Source organism: Taudactylus pleione, unplaced genomic scaffold (assembly GCF_031769625.1).
Source record: "Taudactylus pleione unplaced genomic scaffold, aTauple2 ptg000762l, whole genome shotgun sequence".
NCBI classification, from domain to species: Eukaryota; Metazoa; Chordata; class Amphibia; order Anura; family Myobatrachidae; genus Taudactylus; species Taudactylus pleione.
Genome location: NW_028285164.1, coordinates 2,311,949 through 2,327,154, shown reverse-complemented (window position 1 = coordinate 2,327,154; position 15,206 = coordinate 2,311,949). Strand labels below are relative to the sequence as shown.

The window sequence follows — 15,206 nt, the reverse complement described above, 5'->3', positions numbered from 1 at the left end:
ACATCCAAGAGCAGACTCCATATACACTCAAGGGAATGCATACGTCATAGGGGTTTTCAGGACTTTTCATGCAGGCATAGTAGAAAGTAATCACTCAACTGCACAAGATCAGCATTGCATCCACTGCTGATTCAGGCCTTCTGAGTCTAACTTGTAAAAGATATAATCTATTTTTTATTTTATCTCCCTTAATCTCTTAGCTGGCCTCCCCTTCCTCAATGTCAGCTGCTCTCCGGGGAATTTCTTGTTACCTGAAAGAGGTGAGACAATTAAACATTGCAAGTACAAATATCATCCACATTGCTATTTATGGATAATGTGATACTGAGCGTTTGTGATAGTGGGGCTGATGGAAAGTTGTTTTCATTACTTCTCTCTCTTTGTTCTTTAATGCTGGATGGATTTTTTTGGTTCCTTACTCAATTATTCTCTTTAACCATTTTCTCTCCTCCACCTCCTTTCCCTGACTGATATGTTCTCTCTTCTCCCATCACCTACACCCCCAGTCCCGCTCTCTCCTACACTTCTCTGTTCTCTTCATCTTTTAGCACCTGCGGGGGTTGGAACAGAATCCTGCATAGAGAACAGAGTTATACAATGACTGCATCTATCTATGACCTTGAAAAAGTACACAGTATAATGTGTCTTATAGTATTTTGCGCCAGAAATCTCTGCTGTAAACTTGCGAATAATCTAGAGGAAGGGGTTTATCGAGACAAGAAAAAAATCCCCTAGCACACTGTAATAAGCCAGGAGGCTAGCACTCTATATGTAAATAAAATGCCAAGGACTCTTTTTACACACATTTGCAAATACTGTATATAGTAAGCCACGATAAGGCACTCTAATCAGAGTGGACCTAACTCTAGACAATCAGAGCCCCTACTGGATATTGGATCATACATTCATGTGTTTTTAAATTGAAAGCTAACTTAGCAGGAGGTATCCCAAAACTCCCCATTATGCCACTACAAATACCAGCACTCCCTGCCAGCTACTGTTCTAATATATGCTTCAGTAGCTGACAGGGAGTGATTGCCTTTGTCTGGTTCATAACTCAAACATTTGAGCTACATTATTAAACAATGTTTAATGTGAAAACACATGGCTGATCCTACTACTAAGATCACTTTACATGCATAACTGGACAAATCGGATGAAGGGGTAAATTTACTAAAGTGCGTGTTTTTAGAAGTGGAGATGTTGCCTATAACAACCAAGCAGATTCTAGCTATTATCTTCTAGAAGGTGCTAGATAAATGTTAAGTAAAATCTGATTGGTTGTTATGGGCAACATCTCCACTTCTAAAAACCCACATTTTAGTAAGTATACACCGAAGTGTCAAGCTGAGAGGCCGCATTTCTCTGGGTTCCATTGTGTCTGTTAATGCAGTCCGAGGTGGTCATTTCTGTATGAATTGTCTGCCAAGACATATAATTATCCAGTTGATTTATCAGATTATTTTTAATTTGGTAATATTAAGGTTTGTAATTTTAAATCATATTTTTTTTTTAACTACAATATGTATAGATTGTGAGCTGTGCCCTCGTACCTCTTTGTCTGTATGTTAATGACAGACAAAGGATGACAACCGCACCAGTTATAATGTCTTTCTCATATTATTGAGAAAAAAAACATATTCATTAGTAATTTGCATATGACCAGTGTAGTCTGACAACTAAGATTAATTTGGGAGCTGCTGCCTGTGGACAACCAACAAGAACGTTCATAACAAAAGGAGGAGAAAGAATAAGAGTTGTCTTAGGTGGCGCACTAGTGTCAATTAAAATCTAACTTATTGTTCTATAAAATATGTGCGTGTTTACAGCAAAATATTTAAAACCTATGCAAACAAACATGCATTTGTGAATGACAATACAAATGACAATGCAAATAAAGATTATGATAATAAAAACTGAAAAAAGTCCCCACTGTATGTCTATTTCAATTTTATACTCAAATTGTCTAACAGTGTGTGTACTGTATTGATATAGTTAACTACTGTAGTGTAGTCTTCGGGTGAGAATTTATTGAGGTATATTCTATCTACTGATTAGATCTGCCTCATAAATAATATAAGAGGCAAAATTGTATATGCTACCGATATTTGTAGTCTAGTCACATAGGATGAGTTGTCTCTCAATTAGTACAGAAAATATGTGAACAAGTATATTATTTGTAACAAGATCCAAATATCAGCCAATACAATGCTCTCAATGATCCCTAGTGATTATTTGGTGACTAATTCGGATTTATTCCTCTCTGAGCAATCCCATAAGAACAGGATAAATGATATAGTTATGGGGTTCAGATGTGTCACTCTCACTTCACTATTCTATTTCATAAATACCTTCTCTCAATGATTAATATTCTCACCTCCGTCTAGAGAATACAGTAGCTTTTACTATACTAATATATTGCAATTTATTATTCTATTTTAGTGATCATTAGTTTCATCCTTTGTACTCAATTTAGCCCTAGGAGTATATAGTCACTATCCACAGCAGATCATGATGTTCTTATCGCCAATAGACTATCTAATATGTTGTGGATTTAGTAGCCTAGCCACTATTGTGTGCTCAGATCATTCCAGGTTATTATTGCATTATTATATTGCCTATAATTTGTGTCTTTCAATAAAAGCCCATCTCTGATTCTTATTCCCTTCATGGGTGATTACACAGTGTATGATATTATATTTTATTCAATAAGTGCTTGAGGGTTGATTGAGTCTCACACTAAGAGTTGTATACACAATCTGTGTATTTAGTCTGTCAAGATGTAATCAACTCAACAGACTGGGGATAATATGATAGCTCATAGGTACATATTCACAAACTATCATCTGCCTGTTACTGTCCGCATAGCAGACAGTTTGCTACAGTTGTTACATTTGCAGATTGTTATATTAGTATAGAAATTGTAACTTTGTGGGGATCGAGCATACAGGCTGACAATATCACAAAACACTCTCCAGATAGACACGATCAGTGAGTGGACGTAGCTCCATGCCTGTATGATTAGATAAGACAGCTTGATGAACACACCTTAATATTAGAATAACCCATCATAGTGATACCACCGGAATGGGATTGAAATGTCTGCAGCTGTTTAGCGGCTGCTTCAAATCCAGACAGCATCATCCCAACAGCAGGAAATCCCGACAGCACAGATAAGTCACCTAACCATCCCCTCTCCCCCCTAACCCTCACTTAGGGGTGCCTAACCCTAAACTACCATGGTGGTGCCTAACCCTAAGCTCCCCCTGGGAGTGCCTAATACTAACTCCCCCTCCCTCCCCCACACCCTAAACCTAACCCTCCTGGGGAATGCCAAACCCTAAGGTCCGCCCAGCGGCACCTAACCCTAACCCCCCTTCCCCTAGCCTAACCCTAACCCTCCCCAGGGGGCGTGCCTAAGCCTAAATCCCCCCAGGATTGCCTAATCCTAACCCCACCCCCCTCGAGACTAAGTGCTTGGGACGGCCGGACTCGCCTCCATTGGTCCGGCGTCCTTCGCCACTTCAGCATCGGGATGAAGATAGCCATCAGTATTTCGATACCTATCTTCTGTCCCTTGCCGGTCTTCTGATGTCGGGATATAGACAGGCGGCATTTAGTCCGCCGGTCTATTAACTAGATCCTGATAGCACCATATGATGTAATTCAATAAGTGTTTTGAAAGTAAATTGGATCTCACACTTAGAATTGAGTAAAGAAACTGTGCGTTTAATCTGTCAAAATATATTTAACTTATCGGGCTATATATAATATGATAGTTCAGTGGTACACATTCATAGGCTACTATCTGCCTGCTGCTGTCCACACAATGACAGGTTGCCACAATTGTTACATTTGCAGAATAGTAGATTATTATATTAAATTGCACTTTTTGGGACTCGAGCAAGAGGCTGTCACTATCAGGTAACATTATCCAGGCAGACACGATCATTGAGTTAACATAGCGTCATTTCGAGTAACTCCCTGCCTGTATGGTTAGGTGAGACAGCTTCATTTACACACACTGAGATTTAGTATCACATATCATAATGATTTATTAGAGCAGTGGGACTGCCGCCAACGAGCGTTTCACTAGTAAAGTGCTTTATCAAGGCTCACCCGGAGACTATACTAGAGTAGTTAACTATATCAATACACACACTGTTAGACAATTTCAGTATTAAAATTGAAATAAACATACAGTGGGACTTTTTTCAGTTTTTATTATCACAATCTTTATTTGTATTGTCATTCACAAATGCATGTATGTTCGTATAGGTTTTAAATGTTTTGCTGTAAACACGCACATTTTATAGAACAATAATAATAAAAGTTATATTTTAATTGACATTAGTGCGCCACCTAAGACAACTCTTATACTTTCTTCTCCTTTTGCCATGAACGTTCTGTATGTTAATGCCCAATCTTCTTTTGGGCATTAACACACACACACAGATGTGAGCTCATACACTGTGGCTTCAGCTGCATCTTTTTCCCTCAAATTGTGATTCTAACTCACACAAATAAAACAACTGGAAGCGACAAAACTACTTTGCTAGATTACACTGATCAATTGGATGTGCGACATTCGTACATCTGTGTGCGACTGAGCCTGAATCTGTATACAAAGTGCCTCAAGGCACCGGCCACGGCTTTCTCTCACGCAAAGTTCTGTTGCACTTCATCTGCGATTTTATACGTGTTTAGGCCAATTCAAAGGCGCTCGCTATTTGCGAGTGCTCGCTCTGACTCAGGGCGGGCTGGTTTTTCTTTTACCCCGGCCTCCAGGCCGCTCGCTAGGCTGTGGGTGACCACCCACAGCTTGTATGGGTGGCCTGGCAATGGTCGCGATTTTCACGACCATCGGGCTTGCGACGAGACCCTTGTGGTAGGGTCTCCTCCACCACAAGCCCCAGTGAACTTCCTGCTCTAATAGATGTCAGTAGGGCCACCCACAAACGGCAGGCGTTCTTTCGGGAATGCCTCCGTTTGTGAAGCCACCCCCCCGAGCCGCCTACAAAATGGAGCAAGCTGTCGATCAACATCGACAGCCGCCTGGTCTTGTAGCAGGCTTCAGAGCAAGTGATTTCTCACTCGCTCTGGGGCTCGCACATGCGCACTGCCAGGCCATCGACTCACTTGCGAGCGCTATGCGCTCGTGAGCGGGTCTGAATCAGGCCCTTAGTCTAATTCCTGTGCGGTTAAAGGTACAGCCCGGCATTTCCAGTTCAGCGTGAGTGGTGTTCTGCCGCGATTGTGATGCAAATAAGACGCCAAACTTAAAGAAAAAGATGCTAAGCTACACCACTCGGAGCATCTCATTTGTGCTGGGCGTCTCGCTCTGTATGACATATTGAGGATAGGTATATGCAGACACAGATGTATATCTATGCGTCATTCTAGCCTTCACTAACTTTGGCCCCCACTTTGTCGCCTCAGCTTGAACGGTGCCAAGAGTGGGAGCTGGAAGAGCGGGGGAGGATCCTCCTATCTCTGACGTACAGCACTGAGCGCGGGGGTCTTGTGGTGGGCATTGTGCGTTGTGCCCATCTTGCAGCTATGGATGTAAATGGTTTTTCAGACCCATACGTCAAAACGTGAGTACTTTATTCATTTTCTAAGTATGATTCACATTAATGAAAGAAAAAGTGACTATATAACCATAGCCCTGTAATTATTATTATTGTCTTTTATTTATAAAGGGCCAATGTATTACTCATCACTATGTACTGAGTGGATAGTTATACAAATTACATACAGTGAAATGACACAGAAGATAAAGATTCTACTGCCCAACTGAGCTTTGTACCTTGGTAGAACCATGTTGCACTGCGGGTGGGGGAGATGTTAAATGTACAGGCAGATATAGATCTGAGAGGGGCATTTGCTAGCTCAACTCTAAATTGCAGTGTAACAATAAAGCTGTCCAGCATGTATGGGCTACATGCAAAAGCTGCCAGTGTTTACCCTGCATGCAAAAATAATAAATGTCTTTGCCCCCCCCCCCTTGCATTGCAGCATGGTTTATCCATTGACAAGATTACTTGATTATTCTGCTCCCACCTCAGAATAAGGCCACTTCCGCCCATGCCAAGTGTGGGGATTCTGCGCAGTAAATTGGCGGTGACCTTGCAGACGCATAAAACTGTTCTGTCTAGTGGATGTGTCATGGGAGTGTACGCCAACTTCAGAAGCATGCAGAACACGGGTGTTTTCAGGGGAATAAACCACAAATATTGACTGATAAATGGGATCCTTTATGATTGATCCCTGCTCACAGGTTGGGATCTCACTAATCCCCATACAATATGTCTTTATGTCTGATCCCTACTCACAGGCTGGGATCTCACTAATCCCCATACAATATGTCTTTATGTCTGATCCCTACTCACAGGCTGGGATCTCACTAATCCCCATACAATATGCCTTTATGTCTGATCCCTGCTCACACATTCACCAGGCTGGGATCTCACTGATCTCCCAGCAATATGCCTTTATGTCTGATCCCTGCTCACACTCACCAGCCTGGCATCTCACTGATCTCCCAGCAATATGCCTTCATGTCTGATCCCTGCTCACACACTCACCAGGCTGGGATCTCACTGATCTCCCAGCAATATGCCTTTATGTCTGATCCCTGCTCACACTCACCAGCCTGGGATCTCACTGATCTCCCAGCAATATGCCTTCATGTCTGATCCCTGCTCACACACTCACCAGGCTGGGATCTCACTGATCTCCCAGCAATATGCCTTCATGTCTGATCCCTGCTCACACTCACCAGGCTGGGATCTCACTGATCCCCCAGCAATATGCCTTTATGTCTGATACCTGCTCACACACTCACCAGGCTGGGATCTCACTGATCACCCAGCAATATGTCTTTATGTATGATCCCTGCTCACACTCACCAGGCTGGGATCTCACTGATCTCCCAGCAATATGCCTTTATGTCTGATCCCTGCTCACACTCACCAGCCTGGGATCTCACTGATCTCCCAGCAATATGCCTTCATGTCTGATCCCTGCTCACACTCACCAGCCTGGGATCTCACTGATCTCCCAGCAATATGCCTTTATGTCTGATCCCTGCTCACACTCACCAGCCTGGGATCTCACTGATCTCCCAGCAATATGCCTTCATGTCTGATCCCTGCTCACACTCACCAGCCTGTGATCTCACTGATCACCCAGCAATATGCCTTTATGTCTGATCCCTGCTCACACACTCACCAGACTGGGATCTCACTGATCCCCCAGCAATATGCCTTCATGTCTGATCCCTGCTCACACACTCACAGGCTGGGATCTCACTGATCCCCCAGCAATATGCCTTCATGTCTGATCCCTGCTCACACTCACCAGCCTGGGATCTCACTGATCTCCCAGCAATATGTCTTTATGTCTGATCCCTGCTCAAACTCACCAGGCTGGGATCTCACTGATCCCCCAGCAATATGCCTTCATGTCTGATCCCTGCTCACACTCACCAGGCTGGGATCTCACTGATCTCCCAGCAATATGCCTTTATGTCTGATCCCTGCTCACACTCACCAGGCTGGGATCTCACTGATCCCACAGCAATATGTCTTTATGTCTGATCCCTGCTCACACACTCACCAGGCTGGGACCTCACTGATCTCCCAGCAATATGTCTTTATGTCTGATCCCGGCTCACACTCACCAGGCTGGGATCTCACTGATCCCCCAGCAATATGCCTTTATGTCTGATCCCTGCTCACACTCACCAGGCTGTGATCTCACTGATCTCCCAGCAATATGTCTTTATGTCTGATCCCTGCTCACACTCACCAGGCTGGGATCTCACTGATCCCCCAGCAATATGCCTTTATGTCTGATCCCTGCTCACACTCACCAGGCTGGGACCTCACTGATCTCCCAGCAATATGTCTGATCCCTGCTCACACACTCACCAGACTGGGATCTCACTGATCCCCCAGCAATATGCCTTCATGTCTGATCCCTGCTCACACACTCACCAGGCTGGGATCTCACTGATCCCCCAGCAATATGCCTTCATGTCTGATCCCTGCTCACACTCACCAGCCTGGGATCTCACTGATCTTCCAGCAATATGCCTTTATGCCTGATCCCTGCTCACACTCACCAGGCTGGGATCTCACTGATCCCCCAGCAATATGCCTTCATGTCTGATCCCTGCTCACATTCACCAGCCTGGGATCTCACTGATCTCCCAGCAATATGTCTTTATGTCTGATCCCTGCTCACACACTCACCAGGCTGGGATCTCACTGATCCTCCAGCAATTTGCCTTTATGTCTGATCCCTGCTCACACTCACCAGGCTGGGATCTCACTGATCCCCCAGCAATATGCCTTTATGTCTGATCCCTGCTCACACACTCACCAGGCTGGGATCTCACTGATCCCCCAGCAATATGCCTTTATGTCTGATCCCTGCTCACACTCACCAGGCTGGGATCTCACTGATCCCCCAGCAATATGCCTTTATGCCTGATCCCTGCTCACACTCACCAGGCTGGGATCTCACTGATCCCCCAGCAATATGCCTTCATGTCTGATCCCTGCTCACACTCACCAGCCTGGGATCTCACTGATCTCCCAGCAATATGTCTTTATGTCTGATCCCTGCTCACACACTCACCAGGCTGGGATCTCACTGATCCTCCAGCAATATGCCTTTATGTCTGATCCCTGCTCACACTCACCAGCCTGGGATCTCACTGATCCCCCAGCAATATGCCTTTATGCCTGATCCCTGCTCACACACTCACCAGGCTGGGATCTCACTGATCTCCCAGCAATATGCCTTTATGCCTGATCCCTGCTCACACACTCACCAGGCTGGGATCTCACTGATCCCCCAGCAATATGCCTTTATGTCTGATCCCTGCTCACACTCACCAGGCTGGGATCTCACTGATCCCCCAGCAATATGCCTTTATGCCTGATCCCTGCTCACACTCACCAGGCTGGGATCTCAATGATCCCCCAGCAATATGCCTTTATGCCTAATCCCTGCTCACACACTCACCAGGCTGGGATCTCACTGATCCCCCAGCAATATCTTTATGTCTGATCCCTGCTCACACACTCACAGGCTGGGATCTCACTGATCACCCAGCAATATGCCTTTATGTCTGATCCCTGCTCACACACTCACCAGGCTGGGATCTCACTGATCTCCCAGCAATATGCCTTTATGCCTGATCCCTGCTCACACACTCACCAGGCTGGGATCTCACTGATCCCCCAGCAATATGCCTTTATGTCTGATCCCTGCTCACAAACTCACCAGGCTGGGATCTCACTGATCACCCAGCAATATGCCTTCATGCCTGATCCCTGCTCACACTCACCAGCCTGGGATCTCACTGATCCTCCAGCAATATGCCTTTATGCCTGATCCCTGCTCACACACTCACCAGGCTGGGATCTCACTGATCCCCCAGCAATATGCCTTCATGTCTGATCCCTGCTCACACTCACCAGGCTGTGATCTCACTGATCTCCCAGCAATATGCCTTTATGCCTGATCCCTGCTCACACTCACCAGGCTGGGATCTCACTGATCCTCCAGCAATATGCCTTTATGTCTGATCCCTGCTCACACACTCTAGTCTTTCGCAGAGCTGAGGCAGTAATTAGTGGTGTCGTGTGAGGCAATGTCGCTATGCAACACCTATATTAAGCGCCATTATTTCAGGCAAATTACCAGATCTCAGTTCAGAGATTTCTGCCTTGTTTCACTTATTTCCGTCCTTGGAAGTGCTACATAACCTGCTTGTTAGTGACATGTGCACAGTGTGCTAAGTACAGGAGAGGGGTGTTAATTTATTTAAATTACATTTTAACCTTTTCTGTAGTTAATGTTTGATACACATAACAAGATCTCCAAGCAGTGGAGAATAAAACTAGGACATCCGTGTTACATGGCTCTGTAATGGTCAGGTGGGTGCTATCAATCAGTCAGTCCCAGCGTCCTACTCCCTGATACTCTGATGATCTATATGCAGAGAGACTCTGAAACCGCCCTAGGAAACCTGGCTTAGATGAGAGGCCGTAGATAGCGGGGACAAATAAACTATCACAGCAGCAATTATATGTCACAGTTTTATTATAAGTATACGAGATAAATACTGTCCAATGTCCAGTGCCGCAAAGTTACAGAGCTGAAGAAAACAAAGCAATCAGAGGGAGCGACATAGGGGGTATATGAAACTAGAGAGATAACTAAACTGAAATGAAATAATAATGTGTTTACAAAACATGCGAGAAATTCTGGCACCAGACTTATCAGCTGGGAGAGAAGAGATAGCGCCATCGTTACTGCGGAGATAGGGAAAAGCATTTACGCTTCCAGCAGGGAGAAGATCCTCCAACAAATGTATAAATGTCAAAATCAACAGCAAATGTAAAAGTGTAAATATTATCTAACTGCAAAAGTTATATTTCTAAAACTGTTTATTAACGTTCCTCATAGCGCCGATGTGTCATTTATTTTATTACAAACTTGTGTATGAATTCATACTTTATGTGTTAAGACGGCAGGTGTGGGGTAGTGGGGACCGATGGCTAAATATCTGACAGCAGTGGTGAAGATGGCGTGCAGGGGGATATGCTATTATCAGCATTGAACGGCATGAAAAATGTATATATATGTGATATTTTGAAGGCTCTAAGTGGTCTATGTATGTACATGGGGCAGGATGTAGCAATGGAAAAAATGCGGTCAAACCCCTGAAAATGCAATTTTCGGTGGTCTGACCGCACCTCTCATATGCATCAAGCCCCGGGAATGCAATATATCACAGGGTTTAGATGCAGTGGGCAATGCCATCTTCAGATGGCGTTGCCCAATAGAAACCTATGAGCTTCTATTCGCGAGGCCCCCCCCCCCCCGTGTGAGGGATTCAATTGGATCCCTCCCAGCACCCCCCACGTATGCGCAGGACGCCAGAGGGACTTGTGGGCCACAGACCCGGAAATTCCGGATTCGCAACGGACAGCTCTTACCGAGAAAGCTGTCCTTCGTGTTTTCCGTCATACATACCAGCGTAATTAACGCTGGCGTGCATGGGATGAGTGGCGGGTGGCATCACATCCTGAATGCGATACGTCATGCATCCCGTCTTTGGAGAGAGACAAAGTAGATGGAGATAAAGTACCAACCAATTAGCTCCTAACTGTCATTTTTCAAGCAGTCTTTAAAGTGACAGTTAGGAGCAGATTGGTTGGTGTTTTATCACCATCCACTTTATCTCTCCCCAAGGGGCCTCTGTATCAAAGCTTGGTGTGAGATAAAATTGTGAAATATATATCACCAACCAATCAGCTCCAAGCTATCATTTCTTAAACACAGCCTGCAAAATGTAAGTTAGAAGCTGATTGGTTGGTGATATATATCTCACATCAGGCTTTGATACATATGCCCCCAAGGCTTAGTACAGCTATGGTTCAATGGGTCTACATTGTCTAGATAGACAGTGTTTAGGTAGACAATGGAAGATAGACAGGCAATAGATAGACAGGGACTGAAGGTCGACAGGGTCTGAAGGTCGACACACTAAAGGTCGACTGGTAACAAGGTCGACAGGTACTGAAGGTCGACATGCAGTAGGTCGACAGGTACAAAAGGTCGACAGGCAATAGGACGACAGGTACTAAAGGTTGACAGGCAGTAGGTCGACAGTGTCAGAAGGTCGACACTAAAGGTCGTAACGTGGTAACAAGGTCGACAGGTATGAAGGTCGACTGGCAGTAGGTCGACAGGGACTGCAGGTCGACAGGGTCAGAAGGTCGACACACTAAAGGTCGACACACTAAAGGTTGATTGGTAACAAGGTCGACGGGTATGAAGGTCGACAGGCAGTAGGTCGACACTCATATAGTCAAATGGTCGACACATTTTTTTTTTTTTTTAGGGTTAGTGTCAGGGTTAGGCACTTACTCCGATGGGTCGACTAGTAACAAGGTTGACAGGTGTGAAGGTCGACAGGCAGTAGGTCGACACTCATATAGTCAAATGGTCGACACTTTTTTTTTTTTTTAGAGTTAGGGTCAGTGTCAGGGATAGGCACTTACCCCGAGGTTAGGGTTAGGCACTTACTCCGACGGTTAGGGTTAGGTACTTACCCCAGTGGCTAGGCACTTACCCTGATGGTTAGGGTTAGGCACTTACCCCGACAGTTAGGCACTTCGGGTGAGGCACCAAGAGGAGGGTTAGAAATAAAGATTAGGGCAAAAAAACAAACAAAAACATGTGTTGACTATTTGCATGTCGACTATATGAGTGTCGACCTGTGGCAACCATTTGCATGTCGACCAAATCAGTGGCGACACGTGGCAACCATTTCATGTCGACTAAGTGTCGACATGTGACAACCATTTTCATGTCGACTACCTGAGCGGCGACACGTGTCGACCATTTTCACGTCGGCTAGCTGAGTATCGACACGTGCCGACCATTTTCATGTCGACTATTTGATTGTTGACCCATGTCGACCATTTGCATGTAGACTCTATGGGTGTCGACCTGTTGACCATATGTATGTCGACTATATGAGTGTCGACCTAATGACCCTGTCGACCTTGTTACCAGTCAACCTTTAGTATGTCGACCTTCTGACCCTGTCGACCTTCAGACCCTGTCGACCTATTGCCTGTTGACCTTCAGTCCCTGTCAACCTATTGCCTATCGACCTACAGTACCTGGCGACCTTGTCACCAGTCGGCCTTTAGTGTGTCGACCTTCAGACCCTGTCGACCTTCAGTCCCTGTCTATCTATTGCCTGTCTATCTTCCATTGCCTTTCTAGACAATGTAGACCTAAAGACCGGATACCCTGGGAGAAATAATTTTAACTAGGATCTCTCAGGATTTAGGAGCCCATTTATCATTTAATATTTGCTGCATATCGCCCCCAAAACACCCATTTTTGGGCAATACCTACAAATATTAAGTATTACCCGAATGATACGTAATAGAGGGACGGCAGCAGAGGGAGCACGCAAGCGTAGTAGCGCTGTGGAGGAATAAAACAGAAGAGAAGTACAGCTTTATAACACATCACAGGGATGGGCTTCTGTCGGACCCCCTGTGCCTGCATGTTTTTTTTTATACATTCCTGCGAATGTTCATTTCTTATTACATTTAATACATATGCCCCTTAGACACCAGAAGAGATAACATGTATCTATGGAACAACACACTGGTATGAGTTGCCCATTGCGCGGATATCCCACCTGTCCTGAGGTGCCGGGGATTTACTCTTCTCTGCCTGGGTGAGGGCAGTAGGCTGTTGGCAGCTCTTGTTCCTGGATTATTTTGCCTGTGCACGTTTTCTGCCTTTGGCTCTAATCTCCCTGTTCCCGGCTTCCAGGACAGACTGGTATCCTTTAATACTACCGTTTATATTGCCAGATCATATCTTTGCCTGATTGTAACTGTTCGGTCACATGTTTGTGAGGATAAATGAAACATTTATGACAGATCTGAGATCTATGACAGGGAGAGGGGACCACTGTCCATTTCTATCTACCTGCTGACAATCTGCTCACCCAGCTTGTCCGGTTGGTGATAGTATGGTGATGTAGAGGAATTTGCCGGAGTAGACTGAACACCTAAACCGTACATGTCAATCGTGATGCCAAGCAACCTGGAAATACCACCCATCTCTCTCCTATCAGGGCCAGAATAACAATAACAGAGTGAAGCCCCAGACATCCACATAAAAATAGGCCCATTATCATGACATCATGATGACGACCAGCCGCTCACACGATTGCCCTTAAATCATAAGTATTACAATTATATTTCTAATTTCCTCACAAAATGATGCAGTTTTCCTCCTTTACGTATTTAGGGGCCCACATGGCTCTGGCCACACCCATACTGCATTGGTCACACCCACACAGCACTGGTCACACCCACATGGCTCTGGCTACACCCACACAGCACTGGTCACGCCCACATGGCTCTGGCTACACACACACAGCACTGGTCACGCCCACATGGCTCTGGCCACACCCATACTGCACTGGTCACACCCACACAGCACTGGTCACACCCACATGGCTCTGGCTACACCCACACAGCACTGGTCACGCCCACATGGCTCTGGCTACACACACACAGCACTGGTCACACCCACATGGCTCTGGCCACACCCATACTGCACTGGTCACACCCACACAGCACTGGTCACACCCACATGGCTCTGGCTACACCCACACAGCACTGGTCACACCCACATGGCTCTGGCTACACCCACACAGCACTGGTCACGCCCACATGGCTCTGGCTACACCCACACAGCACTGGTCACACCCACATGGCTCTGGCTACACCCACACAGCACTGGTCACACCTCCTCCGCTTCTCACCCACAAGCCCACAGTATTACTATAAGTGCTATCATTTATGTATATAGCGCCACCAGTTATGCAGCAGCAGAGAATCAATAAGGGATCCTAGTTTACCTCCGCCCACATCCCCTAGACTTTCATAAGGTTGCTGTAAAAAAAATAAAACCTGGAGACAATACAGACATGCTTATAAAATGTACACAGTGCTGTGTGGCTTCCAGGCAGCAGTTATTGAAGTGTTACGCTATAGGAATAGAAATGAATAGACTCTTGTACTGTTCCGAGATCCCCCTCCCGCAGCCCCTCCAGCCGCTCTCAGGAAATCACAAGCTGGCTGTAAGAGGCTGTGTAAGATGTACAGATCTGGGCAATCCGTCACATTGGCTGGGAGAGCTCAGGGAGATATAGGGAGATAATGATAGTAAAGACACCTCTTCTTATTCCATCCTGGAAATAATAAATAGGCTGGTACTGAGAAATGATGTTTTCTGTACCACGGGCGACGGACACATAAATCTGCAGTCTGAGCCATTATCCTCCCTCTGTGGCTCCTTAGCTATGGAAATGTCCCTCTCTCACCTGCATCTTCTTCTTTGTCTAATTAACAATCATCTATAGCCGGAAAGTTATGAACTTTTGCAGAGCTGGACCTAATAATGGGCTCCAGGGGTCAGGAGGCTTCTTCTGGGTGTGAGACGGTTTATGCAGAACACTTGGGATTTGTGGTTGCACAGATAGAAGGCTGTATATCTCATTTCAATAATGATATCTAAAATCTACGCTCTCTTCCTTCTTAGCTAGTGTCCAGGTGCTCGTCACAGTGCCTATAACTTAGCAA

The 15,206-nt window shown here is 45.5% G+C and overlaps 1 protein-coding gene across 1 annotated transcript in view; it reads left to right on the top strand.

Moving 5' to 3' along the window:
• The window catches only part of DOC2A (double C2 domain alpha), a 134,905-nt gene that overhangs the window by 87,034 nt on the left and 32,665 nt on the right, over positions 1-15,206 (top strand). The window contains exons 7-8 of the mRNA XM_088457475.1: positions 201-260; positions 5,440-5,597. Of these exons, the coding sequence (XP_088313601.1) occupies positions 201-260; positions 5,440-5,597 (218 nt within the window). The remainder of the gene's footprint in view (positions 1-200; positions 261-5,439; positions 5,598-15,206) is intronic.